The sequence below is a fragment of the Oncorhynchus masou genome, chromosome 24 (genome assembly GCF_036934945.1).
Source record: "Oncorhynchus masou masou isolate Uvic2021 chromosome 24, UVic_Omas_1.1, whole genome shotgun sequence".
NCBI classification, from domain to species: domain Eukaryota; kingdom Metazoa; phylum Chordata; class Actinopteri; order Salmoniformes; family Salmonidae; genus Oncorhynchus; species Oncorhynchus masou.
In genome coordinates, this window is record NC_088235.1 from 35,071,643 (window position 1) to 35,091,427 (window position 19,785).

Here is a 19,785-nt window from a genome sequence, read left to right on the forward strand (position 1 = left end):
GGCATCGGGAGCCTGTAGGCCACAGATAATGTTAGATTTATCAGACAACGCAGGGGAATTATGAACAGAGGAGCAGAGCAGGTGAAGGGCTGGCTGTATCTCTCTCTCTGCTAGAGTTATTTCATTCTCTCCTTCTAATCGCCCTCTCTTTTTTCTCTCTTGCTCTGTCAATCATTTATTTTGCTATTTTTCTCCCTCTGACTGATCTCCTGTATGTTTTTCTGTGTCATCTTCTCATCTCTCTTTCTGTTCTCTCCTTATTTTCTTTCTCTTCTTTTTTAAGCTCTTGTGATTTAAAGTGAGTCAGTCAGTTCACTGAGGGGTGGAGTGTTATTTATTGTTGGCTAAGAGGGCTTAGAGGCAGTGGATCAGTGTGGAACTGAGAGAATTGTTGCCTCTGCTTCCCCAGGGAGCTCTTTCACACAAACACATAGCCATGTCCTGTCTGCTTAAGTCTCCACAGCCAATCAGCTGCTATGTTCTTGAGTGGTGCATGTCAACAGAAAGGACATGACAGCTGGCATAGTGGTAACATTACCTCTTTACTACGCTCTAAAATGCTGGGTTAAAAACAACCCAATTTGGGTTCTTTAGTAACTCAGCGCTGGGTAAATATTGGTTATTTTGAACCCGCCCGCTGGGTTGCGTGAATAACCCAACAAATTGGGTTATTGGGAGTACCCAAGCATGGATAGATTTAACCATCAGTTGGGTATTTTTTGCTCTCATGCTGGGTTGAACTCTGGTTATTTTTTGCTCTCATGCTGGGTTGAACTCTGGTTATTTTTTGCTCTCATGCTGGGTTGAACTCTGGGTATTTTTTGCTCTCATGCTGTGTTGAACTCTGGGTATTTTTTGCTCTCATGCTGGGTTGAACTCTGGGTAGTTTTCTGCTCTCATGCTGGGTTGAACTCTGGGTAGTTTTTGCTCTCATGCTGGGTTGAACTCTGGGTAGTTTTTGCTCTCATGCTGGGTTGAACTATGGGTATTTTTTGCTCTCATGCTGGGTTGAACTCTGGGTAGTTTTTGCTCTCATGCTGGGTTGAACTCTGGGTAGTTTTTGCTCTCATGCTGGGTTGAACTCTGGGTAGTTTTTGCTCACATGCTGGGTTGAACTCTGGGTATTTTTTGCTCTCATGCTGGGTTGAACTCTGGGTATTTTTTGCTCTCATGCTGGGTTGAACTCTGGGTATTTTTTGCTCTCATGCTGGGTTGAACTCTGGGTATTTTTTGCTCTCATGCTGGGTTGAACTCTGGGTATTTTTTGCTCTCATGCTGGGTTGAACTCTGGGTATTTTTTGCTCTCATGCTGGGTTGAACTATGGGTATTTTTTGCTCTCATGCTGGGTTGAACTCTGGGTATTTTTTGCTCTCATGCTGGGTTGAACTCTGGGTATTTTTTGCTCTCATGCTGGGTTGAACTATGGGTATTTTTTGCTCTCATGCTGGGTTGAACTCTGGGTATTTTTTAAAAATGTAATCCTTAGCTTATTAAGGGTGTGGCTTTCAACTAGATCTAATTGGCCACCCGTAAGAGTAAATGTAATTCCTGTTCATTATCTTAAGTTTACATACTGCAAATGTTTCTGTAATATTATAATTTATTACAAATTATAGCTCTCTTTGTTATAAATTATAATGAGGCAAACCACCTTATTGTGTCCAAACAATAGGATTTACATAGGTGTTAAGGGAACTCTGGTTCCCGAGTGGCACAGCGGTACAGACCCGGGTTCGATCCTGGGCTGTATCACAACCTGCCATGATCAGGAGTCCCTTCAGGCGGCACACAATTGGCCAAGTGTTGTCCGAGTTAGGGGAGGGTTTGGCCGGGGGGGCTTTACAAGTAGGCAGTCACTGTAAATAAGAATTTGTTCTTAACTGACTTGCCTAGTTAAATAAATCAAATACACTTCTGTAAGCCTCATTGAATTTAAAGAAGTGTCAATGTTCAACCTTAACATGTGGAAACTATACAACAGAACAGATGAACAAGAATGACATTTACTCTAACAGGTGGTCAAAAATAATCTGAATGCCACGCCCCTACTAAACTACAACTCCAGTCTTCTGATCTGACCCGCTGAATCATATGTCAATAACCCAGCACCAATAACCCAGCATCAATAACCCAGCACCAATAACCCAGCATCAATAACCCAGCATCAATAACCCAGCACCAATAACCCAGCATCAATAACCCAGCACCAATAACCCAGCACCAATAACCCAGCATCAATAACCCAGCACCAATAACCCAGCATCAATAACCCAGGACCAATAACCCAGCACCAATAACCCAGCACCAATAACCCAGCATCAATAACCCAGCATCAATAACCCAGCATCAATAACCCAGCACCAATAACCCAGCATCAATAACCCAGCACCAATAACCCAGCACCAATAACCCAGCATCAATAACCCAGCACCAATAACCCAGTAGTTTTTAAAGGAAACAACCCAACTAAGTGACCCAATGCCTGCAACCCAGCAGTTGGGTCAACCAAACAACCAACATTTTTTTAGAGTGTAGTAACAGGGCGTCCTTTTCATCTATTCCCACCCCTCCTTCTTCATCCATCCATCTATTCACATCTCTTCCCCTGCATATTGACCACCTACCTTTCTTCCTCCCATTAATCTACCTCTCCTTTCTTTCATCTCTTCTTTGCACTTCTTTGCAACGATGTCATGCTCCAACATTTCATTTTCCCACCATGCCATCATTACCTCCCTGCACCTCTGCTCCATCCCTCCTTTCATCCCCCATTTCATCCCTCCTATCTGCCATCCCTCTTTTCTCCTCTTCTCTCTGATAGGCCAACCCCTACAGGGCCTTATCTTTGCCCTCCAGACCTCCACTGGCATCTCTCGTTTTTGGAGGAGAGCAAACAAACAAGGGACTAGAGAGAGGGATGTACAGGAGAGGAATAAATAAAGTGGTTGATGCGGCCCGGCTTGTCCCGTCTCAGAGAGAGAGAGAGGGATAGAGGGATGAAAGGGGGGAGGGAGGTAGGGATGGTGGGATTAGTTCCGAGCTAGTGCTGGTGAATAGAAAGGGAATAAGCCTTCAGAGAGAGGAGCTGAGAACAGGAAAAGGGCAGGGATGACCCTAGACCAGACGGTCTATTTCTCTCTCTTTTTTTCTTTCTAGTCACTCTCTCTTGCTTCCATTTTCTTTCTATCAACCTCACTCTATCTCTTCCTCTCTATTGAACCCTGTATTTGTCTATTTCTCTGCCAATATCCCCCTCTTTCTGCTATCTTTCGGCTTCATATACTCTGTCTTCTAGTCTCGGGTCAAATTTTTCTACATCTATCACCCTTTTTTACTTTTCATCTCCCTCTATCCCTCTTTCTTGCTCATACATAACTCCTCCCTCTGTCTATCTAACTGGTTTTACATTCATTACTACCCTCTATCCCTCCTCCCCTCCTCCCCTCCCTCCCTCCTCCCTTCCTCCTCCCATCCCTCCCTCCCTCCCTCCTCCCGTCCCTCCCTCCCTCCCATCCCTCCCTCCCTCCCTCCCTCCTCCCATCCCTTCCTCCCTCCTCCCATCCCTCCTTCCCTCCTCCCATCCCTCCCATCCCATCCCTCCCCTCCCTCCCCTCCCTGCCTCCCTCCCCTCCCTCCCTCCCTCCCTCCCTCCCTCCCTCCCTCCCTCCCTCCCTCCCTCCTCCCATCCCTCCCTCCTCCCATCCCCCTCCCTCCCTCCCTCCCTCCCATCTCTCCACCCATCCCTCCCTCCCTTCCTCCCTCTTCTCACCCCTCCCTCCCTCCACCCCTCCACCCATCCTTCTATCCCTCCTCCCCTCCCCCATCCCTCATCCCATCCCTCCCTCCTTCCCTCCAACCATCCTTCTATCCCTCCTCCCCTCCCTCCCATCGCTCCCTCCCTCCCTCCCTCCACCCATCCCTCCCTACCTCCATCAGAAGATAAAACACTCCCTCCTCTTTCTCATAAATTGAAACGGGTAAAACAAATCATTGCAATCACACACTCTCACCTTTACGACGTACATTTATAGCGAGACATCGATTGCATTTCCATCCCATAGGGCTGTCTGTAACGTGACTGAGAGGGGAAATGATTATAGATCTAGTCTCCGGACCCCAGTTAAAATCGACGACCCAGAGCGTTAGTGTCTCATTGTGAACCGGTTTGACACTACTTATCTGTTATCAAAACTCTTAAGGGACGTTATTCAATCAAACCGGAAGTGCAGATGATTCCTATTTGAGGTTAGGTCCGTTAGGAGAAACAATTCCCAATACTGAATTTGAATGAATATCTGATTTTGTCTAACATGATAAATGTTATGTAATTTGTAAAAATGAATCCTGAACACACTTGTACACACTAAGACACGTTGTAAGACAAGGGTGTGGTCTCTCTCTCTCCTCTCTCCTCTCTCCTCTCTCCCATACAGTTATGGGAGAGTCTATGCAACAGCAGACCCATATCACCACACGATTGGTCCTGCGGCCACGTACAGTGTGGGTACTATGGTGAGTCCTTTGTCCTCTTCTGCTACTTTGACCACTGCTTACTAGAACGTATTCATATTTAACACTAAGGCGTCATCCAGAATGTCACCCTATTCCATATTGGCCCTGATCAAAAGTAGTGCACTCTATAGAGGATAGGGTGCCATTTGAGATGCAGACTAGTAGTCCGAGCGCTATAGAAAGTGTTTGGGCTCTTTTAAAGATACATGATATAACTACAATGTATGATAAATGTAATATATTCATTATGTACAGATTCATATAAATGAAAATAGAATGGACACTTGTGAGGAGAATTGAATTGTGATTTTTCAATGTGAGATTTAAAGCTGACTTGTTTCAGTAAATGAACCAGACACATTGTTGTCTTATTCTTTAACCCCTTTCAATTTTAATTGGCCTGAATCTCTTTGCTTGAAATTGAAATGAGACCTGTACATCCTCCACTATCAGTGGAGTCTCCCAAATTTCCACAGGAAGAAATAGTCAATTGGTTAATGTTTGTTTTTAGCTAGATTTTGCAGCTAACATCAAAGATGAAAAAATATCTTGCTGATAAAAAAGAGAGCCCCCCCCCCCCAAAAAAAGAGAAAAAAAAATAAAAAACAATTTGTTTTCATTCCCGGGTGTGGATAAGGACTTCCTCCAAAAATGAACGACCATTAAGTGCATGCAGTGGCGTGCCATGAGAGATTAAAGGAAGAAGAAATATATAAAGAGAGAAGAAAAATGACACCCAGTTCCCCTTAGCTCTGTTGGAGAAGCTGATTGGATGAGAGGTCTTGCCTTAGACAGATGTGCATGGTGTTGTGTGCAGACACGCGCGTGATGCCGGAAAGCGCACCCCCCCCCCCCCGTTCCTTCCCCCTTCTCCCTTACCGAGCGACCCCCCCCCTCGTGCAGCTGCTAGCTAAAAGCTTTCATTAATTATTCGACTCATTTTTTTCCTATTCATTTACTTAATTAAAACTGTGACCTGTGTTTTTTTATTCCCTTATTCCTTTTCTTCTCTTTTTTCTCAAAATGTTCCTCCCTTTTTCCTAACTATACGTACACTGCAGATGTTTTACCACCATCACGCCCAAACAAACCAAACTGTTATCCATACACCACTACAGTAAAAAGCACAGAATGTTAGGAGAAAGACGGATAGGCTGAATGGGAATAGAAGAGGGTGGGGTACAGTATCAATCTGGCCCAAACACTAAGGCGGAACAACAAGTGACAAGATGGCTAAATGCCATCTTGTAGAATCACTGAACAAGAACAAACATTTACTAAAAGAGAGAGCGAAACTGAGTAGGAGAGAAATATTTAATCATATCTAATGATGTTTGATGAGTAGTTCCTGGGTTAAGAGTCTTGTTAATGAGGTCCAGGGAGGTTAGAGCAGAGCTAGCTGCTTCCCTCTGCAGTTGGGCTGGAGAAGATATGAGAGGAGAAGATAGGAGAGGCAGATAATCATCTATGCCACTTTTAATGAGGGGCTCTGGGCAGCGGGACAGATTTAGGCAACCATGTCTGTACTAGGATACTTGTATAACCTGCTTGGGGGCAGAGAGAGGGGTAGCAGCAGAGGAGCGGGAGAGGTGTAGAGGAGGGTAGGCAAGAGGCAGGGGGGCAGAGAGAGGGGCGGGGACAGAGAGAGGGGCAGGGGCAGAGAGAGGGAGGCAGAGTGAGGGGTGCATGTTGTGTATAAATCGTGATCTGGACATGAAAGAGAATTAGCTACTGTATATCTGATTCAATGACCTATTTAGAATTTGTAGTTTTGATTGAAGTTTCTAGTTTTGATTGAAGAGTCAAACTTTAGAGAATTTAGTCACTGCTTAGTAAGAATCTTACGACCAATCACTTTTCAACTCCTTCCATTCCTTTCTCACAAACATAACGCCACATTCATACGCACGCACACAAACACATTAACGTCTCCAGGACTCATCTCCTCTCAATTTCCACCAACACTCCAACCTTTGCAACAAAATAAAAAAAGTAAAAAGGGAAGAAAGTTTTGAGGGGAAAAAGGAAACAGAAGCCAATATAATATTCTATAAACCAAGCTTCCATACTGAATACTGATTGGAGCTTTTTTCATCTTTGACGTTGCAGGCTAGCCTATACAGAGGAGGTTGCAGTCGCTTCACTCCCTACTAGAGAGAGCGAGAGAGGGACAAACGCCTCCCTCCTTCTGCCCCCCAGCAAAACAAACTAACAAACAAACAAAAACAACTTTCAAACTAAACTCATACTTCCTGGTGGAAAACAAAAACAACTATCAAACTCAACTCATACTTCCTATTGGAAAACAAAAACAACTATCAAACTAAACTCATACTTCCTATTGGAAAACAAAAACAACTATCAAACTAAACTCATACTTCCTATTGGAAAACAAAAACAACTATCAAACTCAACTCATACTTCCTGGTGGAAAACAAAAACAACCATCAAACTAAACTCATACTTCCCATTGGAAAACAAAAACTAGAACAAAACACTTCCAGCTCCAAAAAACACATGAACCCCTTGTCAAGAATCTCTCAAATTGATGTCTCATTTTAAGAGTTTTATTTGACTATATGCATTGTCTTTCATCGCTGTATTGTAAATGATGCTATTTTGAATTTCCTGTATTTCTCTGGGTTGAGATTGATGGTTTATTGAATGTAAGAAAGCACATAGTGAGAGAGAGAGAAATTGGAGATGAGGGAATACATGTAGGTCTCTCACTTTTCTCTCTCTTCAATAAATGTTAAAATATTGTCATTAATTGAACTCTTTCTCATTGACAATAGTATTTCATGGTGCGGTTTGCTGCCTCTGTATAATGTGAGTCAATCAGAGGGAATTCACCAACAAACAGAGAAATGCTGCCACTGTATTTTCCTCTCTGTAAGTGTGTGCTCTCAAACTCGGCTCCTGTGGGATGTGTCTGTGATTGCGGGTTTTAATTCCAACCCATTTTCTGTACCCTTATTGTTTCAATTAGTCATTTTCCCAATATACATTAAGCCCGCTAATGGTCAGCAATTCCAGTTTAAGCAACAAATTTCAAACTGGGTTTTATTAAGTAAGTAAATGGTACAGCCGGCCAATTTCATCCCCTTAAGGGTATTGGCTGGACCCAAAGCCTACAGAGCAGACCAATAATAACAAGCCTTTAGTTTGTAGACCTGAGACTTCTTAGGCTAATGAGAGAAACAGAAACTCACTCAGCTGGGTGGTTGTCTCTAGCTCAGTTGATAGATTATGGTGTTTGCAAACTCAAGACAGTGGGTTTGATTCCTGTGACCACCCATGTGTAAAGAAATGTATGCACTCATGACTGTAAGTTGCTTTGGATAAAAGCATCTGTTAAATGGCTTGTATTATATATAAAGAGGAGTATGAGCTGCAACAAAATGGCTGACAGGATGTAGTATTGTAGAACTCTGTGCAGGAGGAAGTGATGTATGGTAGTGGAGTGGAGGAGAACCAGAGACAGAAGAGAAAGCAAGACACTCGACTTGCTAATTTCTTCTGATAGGGGCAGGGCCACTCTGGCCTACTTATTGCCCCCACCCACGGAGGTGGTGCCCCAGAGCGAGACATCACACTGGCAAAAAAATGTTGGTCGAGCAGATCAGACAGGGCAGGTGGGGTGAGTGGGGAGGGGACACTAAGTAGACCAGAGCCAGCTGTACCCGTTCTTGCTTGAGCATGCCAGATATTATGGAGGAAAGCATGCTCACGGGAGAGAGGGGATGCCCACTTAAACAGACAGGAACCTTGACAAAAACAATTCACTGGTTAACGGCCTGAGTAAACTATCTTATTTCTCCACCATCTTTGGGAGAGCTATGGCAGCCATTGCTGTGTGGCCTGGGCAGCAGCAGCATTGTGTCAGAGAGAGAGCATTGATTGTGGCACTGAGCCAGAGGCAGAAAGTATCCCATCTCCACAGAATGGCTTTAAAGGTACAGCACTCTAACTTTGCTTGCACCTTGAGGAAGCTAGGCAAATTGCAGCACATTGTTTCCACACACAAACGGAAAGTGAGCGTACATTTTTTGCAACCAGCAATCAGAACGATTTATATATGTTTGACCCTTGCCCCAATCTGCCATTGTTGGTTGTGCTCGAGAAGGAGATGACCACGCCTCTGAGTGACACTGGAAGAGAGGGAGGCTTCCCAGCAGAAGCCAAACTGTCTTTTGTTGTCAAATAGAAAGGCTACATTTTCAATGCAATTTGTATGCACCCAAAATGTTTTTTTTAGGTGGAATTTTTTTTTTTCCACTATTACTGCAGATATATTATGGACATTTTCTGAAATTACAATGCAAAAATATGACATCATGTTCTGTTAAAGCGGAACACAGCGTTTCTTTTACACAATGACACTTTGTATGGTTTCCATTTTCCTCTACCAAATAAGCTACAGTATCTACAAAATAAGCAATAATACTTCATGTTGATATTGCTGTGCATTCTTTCATTGGTCAGTTTTTCTTTTCAGAACGAGTCCTTAAATATCTCAAGTCATTATTTTTCGCCATGCCAAAATGAATGATTAACACTATTCAACAAAGAGGATGTTGAAGGGAAATGTTGATGGTTACTTGTGGTGTTATCAAAATGATAGATATATGATTTAAGATGAGCGAAAGGACCCTGAACTCTCTTCTTCACACTCATTTGTTTTTTAAAGGCTGCATGCAGTCTTTCTAAAGTCATTTTTAAATCATCACTGTATGTCTAATATATCACTGTATGTGTTTATTTCATTAAAATAACTCCAAATATATTTTTCATGATTTATTTACCTGATCCTCCTTTAGCTCAGTCTGATCATGTGGGCGTGTTGATACAAATGTAAATATATTGACATACACAGCCCTGATTGGCGGATAGGATCATCTAGACTAAAATTTGACCCACTTACCCCTTCAAAGTATGACTGGTCATTGGTCAGAATAATCAGATCAGATTGTGATGTCATGATCTGGGCCAAAAACTCCATCCCACCTGAACAGGCTGAAATTCCAGGCATTTATATTTCCAAACAGCTTTTACACAAAAAGGGCATTATTATAATTTTCACAATTTCAGAGTGTGGAGTATAATTTAAATATAAAAACATTTAAAGTGGAAAATCACGTGGTTGACTGCACTGCTGCTTTAATGGATCAAAGTGTCTCTGTTTTTGTTGAGACTACCATGTCTCGTCCCCTGAGATTGGCTAGTGTTCTTTACTGGAATAATAACCACACTATAGGCTTGTACGATATGGAAGAGAGAAGAGCACAGGCAGATAGACACACATACTGTATTGATTAGGCCATTGAGTTGTTACCTTGCATGGTAGCATGCTGTGTTCCAGTCCCAGACACTGTCCCATATAGACAGTCTGATTACCGGAGACCTCGGGTGCATCCCAATTGAACTGAGATTTTTGACCCTATGGGCCCTGGTTAAAAGTATGGCACTCGAAAGGGAATAGAGTGACATTTGGGACACACCCTTTAGGTGCATAGGTGGGAGGGCAGAGAGAGAGGGAGGTAGGTGCTTTTAGATTTGTGACTGACATTAGGAAGGATGTTAGGACTCCCATAGGAGAAGATGTTCAGTCTTACTGAGATAAAGTAGGAGGCGGGAGGGGAGTGTAAGAGACTACCATGTAGCTGGTATCGATTGATCCCTATCTACCGGCATCAATCTTGGATCTACTGACAGTTAAGGGGGAAAAGGTTTGGGATGGGGAACGATTTGTGATGTTACACCTCACACACCTGACCAAGCTCAGCTCTGTGAGGGTATTGGGTGAAACTTCTCTCGCTTTCTCTCTCTCGCTCTCTCTTTGTCTCTCTCTCCATAACTCTCTCTTTGTCTCTCTCTCCATATCTCTATCTCTTTGTCTCTCTCTCCATGTCTCTCTCCATATATCTCTCTTTGTCTCTCTCTCTATATCTCTCTCTTTGTCTCTCTCTCCATATCTCTCTCTCCATGTCTCTCTCTCCAATATCTTTCTCTCCATATCTCTCTCTCCATATATCACTCTCTTTGTCTCTCTCCATATCTTTCTCTCCATATGTCCCTCTCTTTGCCTCTCTCTCCATATCTCTCTCTCCATATCTCCTTCTTTGTCTCTCTCTCCATATCTTTCTCTCCATATCTTTCTCTCCATAACTCTCTCTCCATATCTCTCTCTCTCTTTGTCTCTCTCTCCATATCTCTCTCTCTTTGTCTCTCTCTCCATATCTCTCTCTCTTTGTCTCTCTCTCCATCTCTCTCTTTGTCTGTCTCTCCATATCTCTCTCTCCATAGCTCTCTCGCCATATGTCTCTCTCTATCTCTTTGTCTCTCTCTCTTTGTCTCTCTCTCCATATGTCTCTCTCTTTGTCTCTCTCTCCATATCTCTCTCTCCATATGTCTCTCTCTTTGTCTCTCTCTCCATATCTTTCTCTCCATATCTCTCTCTCCATATCTCTCTCTTTGTCTCTCTCTCCATATCTCTCTCTCTTTGTCTCTCTCTCCATATGTCTCTCTCTTTGTCTCTCTCTCCATATCTCTCTCCACATCTCTCTCTTTGTCTCTCTCTCCATATCTTTCTCTCCATATCTCTCTCTCCATATCTCTCTCCATATCTCTCTCTTTGTCTCTCTCTCCATATCTCTCTCTCCATAACTCTCTCTCCATATCTCTCTCTCCATATCTCTCTCTTTGTCTCTCTCTCCATATCTCTCTCTCTTTGTCTCTCTCCATATCTCTCTCTTTGTCTCTCTCTCCATATCTCTCTCTCTGTCTCTCTCTCTATATCTCTCTCTTTGTCTCTCTCTCTGTCTCTCTCTCCATATCTCTCTCTCTTTGTCTCTCTCTCCATATCTCTCTCCATATCTCTCTTTGTTTCTCTCTCCATCTCTCTCTCTCTCTCTTTGTCTCTCTCTCCATATGTCTCTCTCTTTGTCTCTCTCTCCATATCTCTCTCCATGTCTCTCTCTCTCCATATCTCTCTCTCTCTCTTTGTCTCTCTCTCCATATCTCTCTCTCCATATCTCTCTCTTTGTCTCTCTCTCCATATCTCTATCTCTTTGTCTCTCTCTCCATGTCTCTCTCCATATATCTCTCTTTGTCTCTCTCTCTATATCTCTCTCTTTGTCTCTCTCTCCATATCTCTCTCTCCATGTCTCTCTCTCCAATATCTTTCTCTCCATATCTCTCTCTCCATATATCACTCTCTTTGTCTCTCTCCATATCTTTCTCTCCATATGTCCCTCTCTTTGCCTCTCTCTCCATATCTCTCTCTCCATATCTCCTTCTTTGTCTCTCTCCATATCTCTCTCTCCACGTCTCTCTCTCCATATCTCTCTCTCCATATCTCTCTCTCTTTGTCTCCCCTCATATCTCTCTCCAACTCTCTCTCCATCTCTCTCTCTCTTTGTCTCTCTCTCCATATCCCTCTCTCTGTCTCTCTCTCCATATCTCTCTCTCCATTTCTCTCTCTCCATTTCTTTCTCTTCATATCTCACTCTACACATGTCTCTCTCTCTTTGTCTCTCTCTCCATATCTCTCTCCATGTCTCTCTCTCTCCATATCTCTCTCTCTCTCTTTGTCTCTCTCTCCATATCTCTCTCTCCATATCTCTCTCTTTGTCTCTCTCTCCATATCTCTCTCTCTATTTGGCTCTCTCTCCATATCTCTCCATATCTCTCTCTCCATATCTCTCTCTCCATAAATCTCTCTCCATATCTTTCTCTCCATATCTCTCTCTCCATATCTCTCTCCATATCTCTCTCTTTGTCTCTCTCTCCATAACTCTCTCTCTTTGTCTCTTTCTCCACATCTCTCTCTCTTTGTCTCTCTCTCCACGTCTCTCTCCATATCTCTCTCTCCATATCTCTCTCTCGTTGTCTCTCTCCATATCTCTCTCTCCACGTCTCTCTCTCCATATCTCTCTCTCCATATCTCTCTCTCTTTGTCTCCCCTCATATCTCTCTCCAACTCTCTCCATCTCTCTCTCTCTTTGTCTCTCTCTCTTTGTCTCTCTCTCCATATCCCTCTCTCTGTCTCTCTCTCCATATCTCTCTCTCCATTTCTCTCTCTCCATTTCTTTCTCTTCATATCTCACTCTCCATATCTCTCTCTCTTTGTCTCTATCTCCATATCTCTCTCTCTTTGTCTCTCTCTCCATATCTCTCTCTCTTTGTCTCTCTCTCTCCATATGTCTCTCTCTCCCAGAGAGAGGGAACGACAGAGGGGGGAGAGAGCGAGAGAGAGAGAGAGAGAGAGAGAGAGAGAGAGAGAGAGAGGGGGGCAAGAGAGAGGGGGAGAAAGAAAGAGGTGGGAGAGAGAGATAGGGGAGAGAGAGAGGGGAGAGAGGGAGAGAGAGGGGGGGAGAGAGAGAGGGGGGAGAGAGAGAGGGGGAGAGATAGGGAGAGAGAGAGAGAAAGAAAGAGAGCAGGTCATTGTGACAATTAAATAGTGTCTCCTCGTCCCACAACCTCTTACAACACTGATGATGTTCCCCTCACACACACACACACACACACACACACACACACACACACACACACACACACACACACACACACACACACACACACACACACACACACACACACACACACACACACACACACACACACACACACACACACACTTCTACAGACAAACAGGTACATTCTCATCTACACACAGACGTTCACACACACCCACACACACGCACACACACGTTGTATGATGGGATCGTAAAGAAGGGAGTCAGTGGCGGCGGGCCGCGAGAGAAGTAAGGAGACTGTATAGAGGAACAGCCACCGAGGCAATTTACTCCACAGATTAGCGATAACAGAGCTCAGTCAATAAGCACTGATCTCATTTGAAGATACACCAGACTGACTCCACCACACACAAGCACAGGCATACACACACCTCTATGGCTGTTTTGTCTATTTCTCCAGACTCTCTTTATTCTCCCGTTCTGTTCCCAATGATCAGAAGGCCATTGTGAAATATGGATTGGATAAACTGCATCTCCTCCACTCTCTCTCTTCTCCCTCTCTTCTCCTTTTAAAGTGAAGAGATGTAATTCTAACCCCCATGTCCTTGGGGTTCTGTTAAATTTCACACTTAGGATTCACTTCTCATACACTTAAGTTTTCACTCATAGATGTATATTATTAGCCTGGTGGAACCAGCCTGATTGTTGACCAAGTATTGTATGTTCTGTTTTGTATTATTCCGAACATGTGTCTGGCTGTCTTATGTGCTTACTGTACTGTCCATCACCCAATTTATCCTCAAGCCTCAAGGATTGAGTCATATATTTTCAAAAACATGTAAACAAACATGTACATCTCTGTCTCTAAATGTACACATCCTACTACCTAGCTGTTGTTTGATTCAGATTGTACCGTACAGAATCTGATCTATCCGGTTATTACTAGAGCTTCTATCTTCTTAGTACAATATCTGGGGCTTGTTACATAACCCAAAGGGCAACCGAGGGGGCTTCAAATGTTCAGAGTTGTTGTGTAGGTCTCATTGCTGTTGATCTGTTCATATTAATAGATTACGGTACACCTTAACCTTTGGCAGATTCAACGTCAAAACGTCTTTCAGAAGCTTGGCTCACACCTCCAATATATCCAGTAAAAAATGTTTTACATATCCATCGAAAATATTTCAGTATTTATATAAAACATTTTCAATCACTCTTGGAATTAATGGTGACTCGAGGAACCCTGGAGTTCCTCAAGGAACCATTGCTAGTCAATGTTTCATATTTGCACCTGCGGTGAGTTGAGGCGTTCTTGGAGGAACCTATAATATTATTTAAGAGTTTGACTCTTGTGTCAATCTAATTACATGATAAATCAGTCCCCATCAAAATCAGTCAGTTTAAGCTGCAGATTTCAGTCTCAGTCCCCATCAAAATCAGTCAGTTTAAGCTGCAGATTTCAGTCTCAGTCCCCATCAAAATCAGTCAGTTTAATCTACAGATTTCAGTCTCAGTCCCCATCAAAATCAGTCAGTTTAATCTACAGATTTCAGTCTCAGTCCCCATCAAAATCAGTCAGTTTAAGCTGCAGATTTCAGTCTCAGTCCCATTCAAAATCAGTCAGTTTAATCTACAGATTTCAGTCTCAGTCCCCATCAAAATCAGTCAGTTTAAGCTGCAGATTTCAGTCTCAGTCCCATTCAAAATCAGTCAGTTTAATCTACAGATATCAGTCTCAGTCCCCATCAAAACCAGTCAGTTTAATCTACAGATTTCAGTCTCAGTCCCCATCAAAACCAGTCAGTTTAATCTACAGATTTCAGTCTCAGTCCCCATCAAAATCAGTCAGTTTAAGCTGCAGATTTCAGTCTCAGTCCCATTCAAAATCAGTCAGTTTAATCTACAGATTTCAGTCTCAGTCCCAATCAAAATCAGTCAGTTTAATCTACAGATATCAGTCTCAGTCCCCATCAAAATCAGTCAGTTTAGTCTACAGATATCAGTCTCAATCCACAACATATCAGTCTCACCTATGTTGGCCTTCTGCATCTGCGGTGGAAAGTGGCAGAGCTACAACTCTGTTTGTCAGACCAAAAATTGCATTTCTCATAAAAACAGTTTGGTCTACTAACTTTATGGAAAGATGGGATTCTCACAAACAGGATGTTGTTCTCTGTTTTGCTCTACGACCCCCACAAGCCTCATGGGACACGTCTGAAGTTGGTACCGACGATGTGCCATCTTCGGTCTGTACCATCCGAACCGTTCGGGCTACAAACTAATATGACCCCACTATGGAAAGGGGAGACTCTCACGAACATGATGGTGTTCTCCATTTTGCCTCCAATTTTCTCATAGGCTGCCACCGCTACAATATATTATTAAAAAGGTTCAAAATGGAACCCCTCCCATTGCAAAAAAAGGTTTTGGTTTGAACCTTTGCACATGGGGTTCCTCGAAGACCCTTTTCAGAGGGGTTCCTCAAGGAACGTTTTTCAACTAGAAAAGGTTCTGCCTGGGGCAATCCAAAAAGTTGGGGCAGGACCAAGTTTGGGAAACCCTGCTCGAGAACACTCTCAGTAGACCTATAACCTTAACTTGTACAAACAGCTGTTCTGTGGTAGTGGGATACCAACTCTGATGTTGCGGTTATATTTTCATGTAAGTAATATTCTGGTGTGGCATACTGTATGTTTACTTGTATTCTATATTTCTAACCTCTTCCATGGCACTTGACACATTTCTTTCAGAGTTAAAGTTATTTTGGTTTGTTTTCTACAAGGTGTGCTTTTTTCCAATAATCATTATCTTCCACTACTTGTGTGTTATTACATAATTAAAAGCGTTATAGCATAGCATTTATTAGTATATCAAATGGATTATACTGCTATTATTGAGAAAATTGAGAAAGAAAATGAAAACTAAAATGTTCTTCCTTTTATAAAAGTATATCATGACCTATAGGGGTTAAAAGTGGGGACATGACTTAAATGCTTTCACCTTTTTGTTGATAGTTTTACAGAAGGGGAGAGATGGTTTGCTTCCCAAATGGCACCCTATTCCCTATGGGCCCTGGTCTAATGTAGTGCACTATATAAGGAATAGGTTGCTGGTTGAGACCCAACCATGGCTTACCATGTCATTCTATGTGTCTATGGCTCGATGTGAAGTGTATTATCATGATATACTACTCTGCGTGTCTGTACAATGGTCCAAATAACCTAGAGGAGTTCAAGCACTATGTGTTTTTTTATTTGATGTTGATTTGTTTTGTTTGTTGCTTTTTGTCGTAAACGTCTTTACAACGCTCCTAAAACTCAAAGAGCGCTTGGAGAAGCATCCTGGGTAGTATGACTGCAGAGGCGAGATAGAGAAGGACGTGGCTCTATAAAATGCTGCTCTTTTCTCTTTTTTCCCCATCCCTCCATCTGCACCTGGATGTCTGATGAAGGAGAGAACCCCACCCTGAAAACATGTCTTCTTCAAGAGTTTATGAAAAGGCGAAATATCAAATTCCCATATTTTGGTTTTTAACTGTTTGTCCCAAATATCCCCAGACTATTTTTATCACTATGAACTTAAAATTGATATATTTTATTAAATTAGGCGATTCAGTGTATTTGTTTTCAAAGGACATAACTTATCTTATATCTTCCTAGGGCCCAGTCAGTGCTGAGAGTGGAGACATTGAGACATGTTTTATTGAGAGGAGAGCGGAGCTGAGTCGGTCCACTGGCCAGATTGCAGAACTCTGCTCTAACTGAATCTTACCGCCTTATGGCCGATTGACGTGATAAAAGGCCTGGTCTCGCATGGCTGCGTAGGCGACCATTAAATGATTGCCACTTTAATTGGCTCTGTTAATGCAGTCATTTGTAAGATGGCACCACGGGCCACGGGCCAGCCACAAAATGGCTGCCATCGGCTCCCTCAGCTAATCTCTCCCTCTTCCACAACAATCCATTAATGTATACCTTAATTCCATTCCACTGACCCAAGTCAATGTCCATAGCCCATAGCCCATACACCACCAGAGGTAGTGGTCACCGTTTGTATTGATATAACTCTCTCTGGCTGGGAAGTTTATTTGCTTCGTAAATCATCATTATCTCTCCCATGTAAAGTAACAGAGATGGCTTTTCTCAATGGAATACCAGGTGACAGTATTCTGGTAGATATTAGGAAGAGCCACAATGCTAACGCCAAAGGAGCCATGTGGGATAAAAAAAAATCTAAACTCGACTGTAGGCCTCTCATTGCCGTATCCTTTGAATAAAAAGCCAAACTTGCGGTGCAGATGTTCATGGAAAGAGAAATCTAAAATCTCCAGTATGCTTCTTTGGTTTGATTCAATCGATATGTTCATTTTTCATTGTGTGTAGCTAGCTAGATGCAGAGAGCTGAGTCGTTTCAATATACAGTACCAGTCAAAAGTTTGGACTCATTCAAGGGTTTTTCTTTATTTTTAAAATGTTCTACATTGTAGAATAATAGTGAAGACATCAAAACTTTGAAATAACACATGGAATGGAATCATGTAGAGTCGTAACCAAAAAAGTGTAAAACAAATCAAAATATATTTTATATTTGAGATTCTTCAAAGTAGCCACCCTATGCCTTGATGACAGCGGTGCACACTCATGGCATTCTCTCAACCAGCTTCATGAGGTAGTCACCTGGAATGCATTTCAATTAACAGGTGTGCCTTGTTAAAAGTAGTTAATTTGTGGGATTTCTTTCCAACTTAATGCATTTGAGCCAGTCAGTTGTGTTGTTACAAGGTAGGGGTGGTATACAGAAGATAGCCCTATTTGGTAAAAAAACAAGTCCATATTATGAACAGTTGAAATAAGCAAAAAGAAATTACAGTCCATCGTTACTTTAAGACGTGAAGGTCAGTCAATCCGGAAAATTTCGAGAACTTTGAACATTTCTTCAAGTGCAGTCGCAAAAACCATCAAACGCTATGATGAAACTGGCTCTCTTTACGCCACAGGAAAAGAAGACCCAGAGTTACCTCTGCTGCAGAGGGTAAGTTCATTACAGTTATCAGCCTCAGAAATCGGCAATTAACTGCACATCAGATTGCACCTCACAGAGTTCAAGTACAGACATATCTCAACATCAACTGTTCAGGTGGAGACTGCGTGAATCAGGCCTTCATGGTCTAATTATTGCAACGAAACCACTACTAAAGGACACCAATAAGAAGAAGAGACTTAGACTGGTGGACATTAGACTGGTGGAAATTTGTCCTTTGGTCCTTTGAGATTTTTGGTTCCAACCGCCGTGTCTTTGTGAGACGCAGAGTAGGTGAACGGAGGATCTCCTCATGTGTGGTTCCCACCGTGAAGCATGGAGGACGAGGTGTGATGGTGTGGGGGTACTTTGCTGGTGACAATGTTGGTGATTTATTTCAAATTCAAGGCACACTTAAACAGCATGGCTCCATCCCATCTGGTTTGCGCTTAGCGGGACTATCATCTGTTTTTCAACAGGACAATGACCCAACACACCTCCAGGCTGTGTAAGGGCCATTTGACCAGAAGGAGAGTGATGGAGTGCTGCATCAGATGACCTGGCCTCCACAATCACCCGACCTCAACCCAATTAAGATGGTTTGGGATGAGTTGGACCGCAGAGTGAAGGAAAAGCAGCCAACAAGTGCTCAGCATATGTAAGAACTCCTTCAAGACTGTTGGAAAAGCATTCAAGGTGAAGCTGGTTGAGAGAACGCCAAGAGTGTGCAAAGATGTCATCAAGGCCCTTGAATGAGTGTCCAAACGTTTTACTGGTACTGTTTGTCTGTGCGACTTTGTTCTGTTTGAAACAAACTATGTTGCAGTTTTACATGTCAGGGGATTTCTTTAAAAAGTATATTTGACTAAAACTACAAGCAAAATACCTCCAAACACTGTGTTTATGTACACATGTATTGCAAATGATCTTTTGTATGTGTATTATATATCTACTCACCTGTGAAGTGGTCATCATCACAGTGTATTTACTATACTTCTGTGTTATTACTGTTCTGTGTTTAAAGTTAGTACTTTCCAGATATGCCCAGAAGCCTTCTTGTATCAGGCTACACTACTGTACTTTATCAATACTCTGTACTGTATGTAACTGTTACTCTTGACAAAAGAGAAAGTTTCTCATTCATCTCAGCCCGATATCAAAGGTTTATATCAAACGAATATATCATTTTTAACTGTTGATCCTCAAACTCAATATACTTTGTCTTTAAAACAAGTCACCCCCAGGCTTCACGTTCGTCTATTCTTTCAAGGATGCTGATGCCATTAGTAACGCAAGGTGATTCTGCTTTGCTTTCTGAAACATGACAGATGATTCAGCCGACTCTACCACTTCTTTTCTCTCTCTCTCTCTCTCTCTCTCTCTCTCTCTCTCTCTCTCTCTCTCTCTCTCTCTCTCTCTCGCTTTCAGGAAGAGAGAAGGAGCTGGTGCTCTCAGCTCAAGTCTTCACTGAAGCACACACACACACACACACACACACACACACACACACACACACACACACACACACACACACGCAGGCAGGTGGGGCGAGCTGAGGAGAGGCAGGGGGTGGGGGGCTGCGGCGAAGGCTTCTCAGTGCATTAACTTCTCTGGGAGTTATTTGCCCGAGGTGATTAATATGTTTGTCAGCGCTGCTCTCTGAGGTAGGGAGGGGGAGCGAGAGAGAGAGAGAGACTTGGCCCGGCAGCGTTCGCCACAACAACGACCAGGGGGATTCACACCACCGCTCTTCTTCTTTCTCTTCTTCTTCACTCT

At 42.8% G+C, this 19,785-nt stretch overlaps 1 protein-coding gene across 7 annotated transcripts in view; it reads left to right on the forward strand.

Annotated features, from left to right (window-relative positions):
* The window catches only part of LOC135512079 (RNA binding protein fox-1 homolog 3-like), a 798,827-nt gene that overhangs the window by 775,890 nt on the left and 3,152 nt on the right, over window positions 1–19,785 (forward strand). For 6 of the 7 annotated variants that reach the window (XM_064933722.1, XM_064933720.1, XM_064933725.1 and 3 more), the window contains 2 exons: window positions 4,435–4,513; window positions 6,623–9,299. In XM_064933722.1, coding sequence (XP_064789794.1) covers window positions 4,435–4,513; window positions 6,623–6,667 — 124 coding nt within the window. In that variant the 3' untranslated portion in view covers window positions 6,668–9,299. Of the gene's footprint in view, window positions 1–4,434; window positions 4,514–6,622; window positions 9,300–19,785 lie in introns of those variants that run through there. The other variant, XM_064933724.1, reaches the window with a different exon arrangement.